At 41.4% G+C, this 10,695-nt stretch overlaps 1 protein-coding gene across 2 annotated transcripts; it reads left to right on the plus strand.

Moving 5' to 3' along the window:
• The first annotated feature begins 1,455 nt into the window (after positions 1-1,455).
• LOC127961313 (RNA-binding protein 14-like) lies at positions 1,456-10,680 on the plus strand. 2 transcript variants are annotated; one of them, XR_008154419.1, is made up of 5 exons: positions 1,456-1,614; positions 3,210-3,562; positions 4,694-5,687; positions 5,966-8,076; positions 8,487-10,680. XR_008154419.1 is itself a non-coding variant. In XM_052560373.1 (4 exons), exons 2-4 carry the CDS (start codon positions 3,214-3,216, stop codon positions 6,270-6,272), a joined length of 1,650 nt encoding a protein of 549 aa, XP_052416333.1. In that variant the 5' UTR covers positions 1,456-1,614; positions 3,210-3,213; the 3' UTR covers positions 6,273-10,680. The 2 variants fall into 2 exon arrangements, 1 of the variants encoding a protein (XP_052416333.1); XM_052560373.1 differs by having other exon boundaries at positions 5,966-10,680.
• Positions 10,681-10,695: the final 15 nt, after the last annotated feature.

Genomic DNA, 10,695 nt, shown 5'->3' on the forward strand with positions numbered 1-10,695 from the left:
TTCATCAGTAACCTAAAGTGTCATTTTTGTATCAGTTGTAATGAATAAAATAAAGTTAGCACTTGTTTCATTGTATTCCCACTAACAAAAAGTTTTTTGGACATCAAATAATGTCGTACTGTATTGTATTTATAAGGTGTAACATGTAAATCATATGATAGATCCCACTAAAAAGCATCAGTTTTGACAAAAAAAAATGTCACATTTGTTAGCTAAGCATTAAAGCTGTATGATCTTCTTTATTCTATTGAACTAAAAAGAAGATATTTTGAAGAATGTTCTTAATCAGCCAGTTTACCGTATTTGACTTCCACAGTAGGAAATAATACAGCGGAAGACGATGGCTACTTTCACCCGTTCGGTTAACAACATTCTTCAAACTTTACTCACCCTCATGTCTGGAACAACATGACAACATTTTTGATTTTGGGTAATTTGGGTTAATTCTATGAACTGTACTGCACCATAGTATAACAACAGTGGTTTTATGAATATTATGTTATGAACAGTGGTCCTGAATATTTATAATGTCTGGCTCCGCCCCGAAAATTAACCATGGTTTTACTACAAATAAAACCAAAAAACCACAATGCTAACCACAAATTAACCATGGTTTTACTACAAATAAAACCAAAAAACCACAATGCTAACCACAAATTAACCATGGTTTTACTACAAATAAAACCAAAAAACCACAATGGTAACCACAAATTAACCATGGTTTTACTACAAATAAAACCAAAAAACCACAATGGTAACCACAAATTAACCATGGTTTTGGGAAATTAACCATAGTTTAACCATGGTATTTGTAGCAAATCTGTGGTTATACAAATAATAGTCAACACGCCAAAAAAACATGGGTTACTACAGTTTTACTATAATAAAACCATGGTTATTTTTCGTAAGCCGCCACAAAAATATTTTGTAAATTTACTACTGTAAATATATAAACACTTAATTTTTGTTTATTAATTTGCATTACCAAGAACTTCATTTGGACAACTTTAAAGGTGTTTTTTTTTTCAATATTAAGCTTTTTTGCACCCTTGTATTCCAGATTTTTAAACAGTTGTATCTGAACCAAATATTGCCTTAATCCTAACAAACCACACATCAATGTAAATTTTATTTATTCAACTTTCAGATGATGCATTAATCTCAATTTCAAGAATTTTACCCTAATTTGACTGGTTTTGTGGTCTAGTGTCACATATTTATATCTGACTTTCTAAAAATTAGAATTGGTTGTGCATATATAGCAAATAAAACAATGAAAACAACCGAAATCTGTGGCGCATTTAAAGCATTTCTGCAAGGTCTCTCTATGCTTTCAGTTAAGTTTTGTTAGATTCCTGTTTAAAACGAAAAAACTAAATGATGCATGGTGTGTAAGCAATGCAGATGCACACACAGTCGGCGGTCTCAGTGTGTGTGTGTGTGTGTGTGTGTGTGTGTGTGTGTGTGTGTGTGTGTGTGTGTGTGTGTGTGTGTGTGTGTGTGTGTGTGTGTGTGTGAATGCATCAGCATGCGTTCAGTGCCCACTGCTGAAGAATGAGAGCGATTCTAAAGAACGGAAGTGAACCGACCATTTTGAAACCCCGCTCCGCTTAGGTAAGATGGAAGATTATTTCCCTCTCTATATATGTTTATGTTTTAAGTAATACCTTAATTTATCATATAGGATCAGTAGTTAACGACGGCCGATGAAAAGCGAGACTATAGACGAGCACGCGGTGTGATTTATAGAGAAACGCGAAGGGTTTGGGGCGCGAGCGCGGGGACACCCAGAAAAATCCCAACAAAATGAGTCATCTAGAGATTTCGGCTGGAGGGGATGAATAGCAAATACGAACATGTATATGATGGATATATATAAACCTAGATAGCAGACACTGATGGTGTCGATGACGGAAGCGTCCGGAGTGTTTTATGTAAACATCTGGTGTCAGAAGTGTAACATTTGAGTGAATCACTCGACACGCGCTAGTCTCGTTCTCGAAGCCAAACGCGCGAGCTGCGAGTCAGCGTTTCTCACACATTTCGTCCGAGCGGGTGTTTAAATCGTGTTTACGTCGTTTTCAGGGTTGCTTTTAAGCAGTAATCATCTAAAGAGATGTTTGTGTGCGTGTTGGTTCCGTGAGCTCTACATTGAGGAAGTGAACGTGTTTACTCTGCGTGCACTGCGTCACCAGACTGCTATGGCTTTGTGACGACCGCAGCTAATTCATTTGAACTGTGCTCAATTAACGTTTCCTTGATGTTTTACTTAGATTTTCGTGTGCTGAAAAATTTTCTTTTACGTTGTCTTCGTTAAATGAAGTGTGATATGTATGTTATCGTTATATAGTTATGAAAAACACAGTGTCCTCAGGGTTTTCTTTTGTTGGTCACACCTAAAACAACACACAAACAATATGCTGTTTTTACTAGGGACGCATTTTTTTTAATTAAAATTTACCCTATTCCTGCATGTGTAAATGTATTTCTCTTCCCAATTAATGGGAGATAACTCATGAAAAAGTACAATGCAACAGTACTGTTGTTATTTTGTTATAAATGTCTGTAAATCATGGTGCCCTGTACTATATGAATCACCCGAGTACGATAAATATCACTATTCGCTATGCTTCAGACAAGACAATAGAATAATATTTAATATCTGATGCTATATTTGTACCATGGTACAGCCACATTTTTGTAGGAGACTTGCATAACGATAACATTTCACAAAAACCTAGGGTTTACCTAATTCTCTGTGGAGAATGTCCCATGCATGGACAAAGACAACATGTCTGATTGATAAACCCACATTACCTAATCAAAGTGTATGATAAACTATTAATTAAATAAAACACATAATATGTCTTACCGTATTGCATAAGTCAAATCTAGTGAAGTCACTATTATTAATATAGCGCTTTTTACGATACAGATTATCAAAGCAAGCTTTGCAGTATTAAGACATGTGATAATAGATGCAACAAACTCCAAGTATTTTACTTTTTGGGAATCTCTTTTGGCCTATGCACAACATTTGGATTGTTTTGAAGGAGCGGTGAGTCTCTGGCTGATTAACTGCATGATTCTGCCGTACGCAAATATGGCATACGCCCCTGGAATTGTGTACCCTTCACTTCTCAAATTGTATGCACATGTATATGACATTATATGTCAGTTATTAAAATCACATCTTTCACTCATTTCAGCGCTATGGATAAGGGCCACACGGTTAAGCTCTTCGTAGGGAATCTGGCCCTGGACACCACGCAAGAAGAACTGTCAGCCATCTTTGAGGCGTATGGCCAGGTGGTTAGCTGCAGCGTCTTGAGACAGTTTGCTTTTGTACACTTGCAAGGAGAGGGCTCTGCTGAGCGTGCCATCCGGGAGCTCAATGGCCGAGAGTTCAAAGGACGCAACCTTGTGGTCGAGGAGTCCCGAGGACGCCCGCTCCACTCGACAAAGGTGTTTGTGGGTAATCTGAGTAGTATGTGCACCACAGAAGATCTTCGGGAGCTCTTTCAGACCTTTGGCAAAGTTTTGGAGTGCGATAAGGTGAAAGGTAAGAGAGTATGAAGTCGCTGCTGAAACTTAACATAAAAGTAGCCAGCCCTGCTCCTGGAGTTGATCTCTAATCAAACTAGGGATTTTCTGAGAAACAACTCTATCCGATACCCGAAAATACTGAATATCTATAAATCCGATACAAGAGCGGTATTTTTTTTTTTATCAATGTACAATATCTTTACTTTTGTGTGTTAAACACAATCTGCTAAATATAGACAGCTTCAATTTTATGAAAAATAACAAATGGAAAAATATATAAAATCACAATCTATGATTGAAATACTATTGTAAACTAAGTTAGAGGATAATTCCGCAAAAAGATACAGCAAAAGTTATTCAAAATAATTCATCAAAAGATACTCTAGAAAAATTCTGAGCGTACAATAATTTTATAAAATCTAAACATTTAGTCAAACAACATTATTGGGGAACAAATAAAAGTTAGTAAGTGTAGGACTACATCTGTTGTTGTTAAAAACATTCATGAAAAACAAGTAATTATATTTATATATAAATATACTATAAAAATTAAGACATTTGTTTTAAATGTATAGCACAGTAATGAAGGCAGCAATATATAATAGATATAACAGAACAAGAAGGACTATTAATAATCTTTCATTGCTCAAAAGTACAGGGCAGCACTAATGCACATCCAGTGCGCAGAAAGATTTACTTAAAGCAACACGGAGTTGCAGCGTTCTGCATGGGAAAGTTCAAAGCACAAAGGAAAGACAGATTTTCTTTTACCAGATTTAAATGGAACGGCTTCAGATCACTTGAAATATAGTGCACCAAAGCTTTATGGGTTTCTAATATTTTTGTGCCCTTTGTGAGACTTAACAATAACACAGAATAGTATACGCACAACATCTGAGCGGTTTCGTTTGACCGATCCAGATCCGTCAGGATCAGAGCCGATATGGAGACTATAGAGTATCGGATCTATGCATCAGTAAAACCAAACATATTCAGAAACCAGCTATTTAAAAGTATTCAGGGTTACTGGAAAATGACAGGCAGATGTGTCGAAACAAGTTAGCTCTCCAGGGCATGGTTGGCCACTCTGCACTATTGTAACATTTACTACCAGTGCCCCATGATAATTAAGTTGTTTTTTGTAAAGGTTATGCCTTTGTACACATGGAGAACAAGGAGGATGCACTGCAGGCAATTGAAGCTTTGCATGGGACCTCCTTCAAAGGGAGACCACTCTCCGTGGAGCTGTCCAAAGTTCAGCCAAGTAAGCAGACTCCAACTGGGAAAATCCCATGTGTCAGCTGTGGTAAACAGGGTCATTATGCAGGTGAATGCCCAGCTGGTAAACCCACCCTAGAGCAGTACCAGAGCCAAGCCGCCGTGTTAGCCGCCGCCGCCGCTGCAGCTGCCGGCCTTCCACTGCAGGTTCAACAGAGTGTCCACAATTCCGTGTACAACACCTCAACCTTTGACCCCACGTATGCTGCTTTGACTGGACTTACAGCTGCTGGAGCAAGGGCGGAAGGAGGGACTGCAGTGGCGCCAGCTGTGTACGGTGCACTAGCTAGTCAGTTGTACGGGACGGTTTCCAATCAGCTCTACAGTGGGGCAGTTGCAAATCAGGCACTCAACTCTAGTGCAGCTGCAGCTGCCGCACAGATGTACGGCTCCGTTAACCCAGCTCTCTACGGGCAGATGACAAACGGCGCAGTCGCAGCTGCCGCTGCTGCATACGGTCCACAAGTTTACACGTCTCATCTAGGGAATCCAGTGTTCCTAGCTGCAGCGCACGGCATGGAGGTACCGTCCGCTGCTGCGGTCAACCAAGCTTATACGGTAGCACCAACTCTCTACACCACTTCGCCGGTTTACGGGGGTTTTGGGGCAGCTGACCAAGCAGCTATCTTTGAGGCAGCAAGGGCACACTACTTTGCACAAGGACAGCAAGTTCTAGCTGAACAGCAACAGGCTAGCTCAAAGTCTGGAGAGAGGGACCGGAGTCCGCTAAGAAGATCTGCCCCGCTGCTGCCAGACCCTGTTATGAAACCATTTATGTACCAGAGGGCCAAGCGCAGAGCCTTGTTGCCTACGCCTGCGGGTCGAGAGGAAGCCGCTGCACAGGAGGATGAAGCTGTAGCCAGGTGAGTTGACTGCAGTAAAGGATACACAATAGATACAGCAGAAGTTTATCAATTTTCAAATGCTGGCTGTTGAAGTACCGATTTACAGTAGCGGTGATGTGTGTATGTGTGTTCGCGTGTAAATGTGTTTCTGTGTTTGTCTCTCTCTCCCTGTCCAATGGTGTGTGTGTGTGTGTGTGTATGTATATGTCTTTATATGCACGTCTGTGTGATTTCTGTCTCTCGTTCCCTGTCTGCGTGGATGTGCATGTGTGTTTCCTCTCCTCCATTTTTCCCAGATACTACGCGGAATACTACCAGCAGTACCAGCAGCTGCAGCAGTATCCACAGTACCAGTATGCGTATCCGCATGCCAACCACCTCGCAGCGATGTCCGCACTGCAGACTCTGCCTGGTGTGCCTACTCAGGCGACGCTCGACTCCCTCAGGCCAGTGATGCCCGCCACCCCCGTGCCTGCCGCTGCCGCCATCGCCATGGCAACACCCCGCGTGTATGAGCCACCGCCGATTCCGCCGTCGCACAAGGAGCCCCTCCTCCGCCGCCCCGAACTCGCCCTACACACCCCTGAAACACCCTTCCGATAGTGTGCTCCACGTCCTCTCTGCCTCTCCTTTCCTTGTGCTGCGTGTTTGTGTGTGCGTGTTAGAAAGAAGCCACAGGTGTATGTTTATGATGTGTGCGTGCTTGGGTTTAAGACGGTGGCTGTGTCGGTTTTAACTACAGACTGGAGTCTCTAACCTTGGTTCTGATCTCACACACACCCAGTGTAGTCAGGGCTGAAAAGGGAAACTGCATGCTCTCATTCCTGCAGACGTAACCAATGTAACACATTGTCTCTTTAAAGAAACCTTCAATCTATTGCCAATTAGTTTTGAAGGGTAGATTAGGCACTAGCCACGATGCTTTTTAACTTTTATATTCCTAAGTGTTTGTAGTCTATGAATGAGTACTGGACTTGATATTTTTAAATACTGCTTGATTATAGTTATATGAACTTAACCAGTTTACGTATACATATAGTTATTAAGACATTAGATTTCGATGCATTTCAAAAATGTTGAAATGAGTTGAATGTATGTTTACTCCAAAGGTGTGTGAAGTGTAGGACCAGGGTTGGACAGTATTTTATGTGTCTTTTGTGTGTGTGTGTTTCTTGTTTTTCTCTGGGACTGTGGTGTAGCGTGTATGCTTTCCATTGGTTGTCACGACAGGAACGCACACGTGTACATGTGCACAGGGAAGCGACCTCGATCCACACGCAAATACATATGCATCCCTTACACCTCAGATGGGAGAAACATTAGTGATGACCTTTAACCCCACCCTTCCATCCCTGTCCACCCATCCTGAAAGCTGAAAGACACTGTGACTTCTCTCCCCTTCGACTTTAATGTAGCTACTTCCATAGATATGGTGATGTATGGGAAGCAACCAATCAGAGGAAGGTGTAGCTAGTCAGCTTTTGCTGGGATCTGTCTTACGGGAGCGTCTTTGAGCTCGCCAACTTAACTGCCAGGATGCATTGTAGAATCTGTTTTTGTAACGTGTCTTTTATTAATGCTATCATGTTTTTATAAACAGTGATAAGGGACTCAATTATCCATTTAAAGATACATACTTCTTTTAATTTTTAACTTTTGTTTACAGCTGCAAGAGAGAGAACATGTTCTTTCTTGTGGCTTTTTCCCAGTGACTGTTTATAGCCAAAATTCTCATTTTTTTCTAGACAAATAGCCAAAATTATGAGTGGCCTACGATTCTTATGCCTAAGTGGAGAATTGTATTAATGTTGTCTTATAAAGTGAAACTGGATTAAGGCTACACGAAAGTGCTGTATATTCTTGTGGTGCTGTGATTTGGGATTAAATGATTTGGGAGATTCCTATCAGTTTCTTTCAGTCTTCCTGCTCATTTCGCTGCTGCAACTCCATAGATGACCCTCACTGCATCTCTCTCCATCTCTCTTTGCATCTACCTCTCATTTAGTGACAGTATTTCATTCATTTACCATGCCCCTGTTCACACCTATGTGCTGAGGATGCCAGTGTGTGAATGTGAATGTGACCTTAGAAAACGTTTTGCATCGACATTCATGTATGTAGCTCATATCACGGTAACTGTTCTTGCCGCAAGTGTTCTCAGAAGAGAAGACTTTAAAGATCTGTACATGATCTTTACGACTATAAAAAGCCTTCAAATAAAGAGCCTGCCTGATCATTTAAAGAGGGAACTCAAGAGCTTTTGCTTGGAGCTTTAGCTGTTCTTGCTTTTTGATGTTTCATGATTGTTTTTCCTTTGTGAAACGCCCAGATTCGTATGAATCGGAGCCATGAAAAGAAGCTAAAGGACTAGAGACTGATCCCAATCTCACCCCTCTCTATGGATGGGGTAAGTCTAGGGGCAACCCCACTCTATACCCCCCAGCTGCACACACCATACTGAACCCCTTCCCCAGGAGCAGCAAAATCTTCAACCCAGCTTTTGGTACTTTTTAACCACCCATAGTCCCCATGCAGCTTCTTTAACTGGAGTGTGCTACAATGATGACTATCCTTGACATGCTTTTATGATGCAAGCATATTGTAAAACATGTTTATGTGTGAGTGTCAGGAGGCACTCACACTGTAAACCATTTTTTTTTTATTTCCTTTATTTGTAAGTGATTGGGCTGCAATTGTAAATTCAAGATCTCTCCCACAAGGCTTCGCTCACTTCTGCTTCCATTGTGCATGCATCTTCTTTTTTTTTTTACCCCCAAAAACAAACGGTGTCTGATGTGACTGTTCCAACTGAACTAGGTCCCTGTGGAACTGTGGACACCATACGCAGCGCTGGTTTGGGGGGAAGAAAGTTAGCGTCGCGCAGTGTACGGGAAAGTCTCTCTCCATACAGGTAAACGCACTGTGCCTCGCCCCCTTTCTACCTGTCGTCCTCCCCAATAGCGTTTGCGCCTGACCGTGTATCCACTCTATTTCTCCTCGCCACCACCCCACCCCTCTTGTAGATTCCTCACTTCTCCTTACCACTGCCATAGCCAATTGGTTCTCTAAACACCAGTGTTATGCTACTCTCTGTCACTGCCAAAAAGGGGGGCGGCGGGGGTGACCGTTTACTGCTTCTGTGGTTAATGTGTCTCGGTAATGGATGGGTGCTTGGTGCTTTAATAACTAATGTGCTGGTTTAGCTTCGGAGAGAGTGTGGTGATACAATGTCCGTAAGCAAATGAATGTGTGGGATTGCTGGTTAATGATTGAAAGACTGCATAAAATGAGTGTTAAAAGAAGTTCAAAAGGGTGGCTGATAAAAGTGTGTGACAAAGGTGAGTGATTGTGAGTCAGCATCGTCGACTTCACCTGGCGCCCCCTCCATGTGCCTTTTTTTTGTTGTTAATTTGATTTAACCCTTGCCCCCAGGCTTCCTCGAGTTTACTCGCCGTTAACGCCCAGCTCACCGCCGCCCTCGTCGCATCCCCAGTGCTAGTTGTTACGTTTGTTCAGTGTTAGCCACTGCTTGAGCGCATCCCCAAAAGCTCTGTGACTGGACCTGAGACACTGGCCAAAAGTTTATTCGCAAGACTCTCATTTGGGCTCAGTGACACTGGAAACCCTTATCAAGCAGTGCTTGACTGTTATACACTGCTCCGCCGTAAACCAACAAATCATTCTTATCATAAACATACGCTTTTGTTACCTAGATGGACAACAATTCTTGAGCAGCAGCTTAGTTATAGACATACCACTTACCATATTTGATTTTTGTTTGTCAGATGAAAAGACATTCTATTTTAGGAGTTAATTTTAAAGCAACCTTGCGTTACCTGTTCAAATGAGAGTCTGTTATAATGTTTGTGTTTGACATAGCTGTCTGTATAATAAGTAGATGGCACCAGATTAAGATCGCCTACCTGGGTAAATTACATAGCCGATAAAGGAATGTCCTAGAAAACAAGCTGGGGGAACAAATGACTGCCGAACCTGAGCTACTGGAGGGATACTTACAGGACCTTTCCTCTAGAGGGAGCATGGTAGTGAAGTGTGGCTTATTTCACTAGAAGGTGCTGTTGTTCTTGATTTTACTTGATTTTTCTGATGATGTGTAGCATCTTCCCATATGTTGTCACACACATCTGCATTGCTTCTTGTCAATGGTGTCTGTTTAACTTTGCCTGTAGGAATGAGGGGAAAGGACAAGATGACCTCATTTTTAGATCTTATTCTGGAGTTAAAGGAACTGTTCGTTACCTGAAAGAAGATGTCTCTTGTGCCAGAGAGAAAGTAGTAGCTGGTACTCCCAATGTTAACGGTATTAAGATCTTTGGCTTGCAGATGTGCAGTTGACAGATTTCCATGATGTCCGTAGCATCAGTTAATAACGACAGGTGTCTGCAGCAGATAGTTATCACAGGTTTTCAAGAAGAAGCTTCTAGAATGAATTGTGGTTCTTAAATGTGGTTCTTGGTTCATAAGCAAATGACTTACCTCCTTCTCATACTTGCTCTTCCAGCTCAAGTCTCCTCTAAGAATATAAATGATACGCTCCAAAATTTTCATTGGATAACAGAATGCTCTTTCTGTCCACTTCCTCGCTAGATATCGTCAACCTTATTGTTTAAACTGGACAATATAACAATAACACAACCTCTCTTGTCTGTATCCTATTATATTTAGAAATCGTATTTTATTATTTTCCCTTTTTCCCCTTTGATTCTATAAAAGGATATCCCCTACTGAGTGAAAAGCCTACTCCAGTACTTTTGGAAGTGCATAATTTTTATAATTCATGTATGAAACAAGAATAATTTCTGTTGCAGGAGACAGGATGTGAGCTGGTCGTAATGTTTTACCACCTTCTAATGAATATATGCATGCTTTGTTAATGTGTGTATATTGCAAAAACCTTGCGACTGGTAAAGTGTACTCTCCTACACCAGCTTCTGCATGAACACTGTTTGGCATCGCATGCTTACTGCAATAAACTAGAATAATGACAGCATACACTGTTGTACTC

This window comes from Carassius gibelio, chromosome B7 (assembly GCF_023724105.1).
Source record: "Carassius gibelio isolate Cgi1373 ecotype wild population from Czech Republic chromosome B7, carGib1.2-hapl.c, whole genome shotgun sequence".
Lineage (NCBI taxonomy): Eukaryota > Metazoa > Chordata > Actinopteri > Cypriniformes > Cyprinidae > Carassius > Carassius gibelio.

Bases quoted from the DNA above. Each gene is read 5' to 3' on its own strand.
- LOC127961313 (XM_052560373.1), top strand. From the start codon at position 3,214: ATGGATAAGGGCCACACGGTTAAGCTCTTCGTAGGGAATCTGGCCCTG. The intron at 3,563-4,693 runs GTAAGAGAGTAT...TTTTTTGTAAAG, and splicing joins GGAGTGCGATAAGGTGAAAG to GTTATGCCTTTGTACACATG. The intron at 5,688-5,965 runs GTGAGTTGACTG...CATTTTTCCCAG, and splicing joins GAGGATGAAGCTGTAGCCAG to ATACTACGCGGAATACTACC.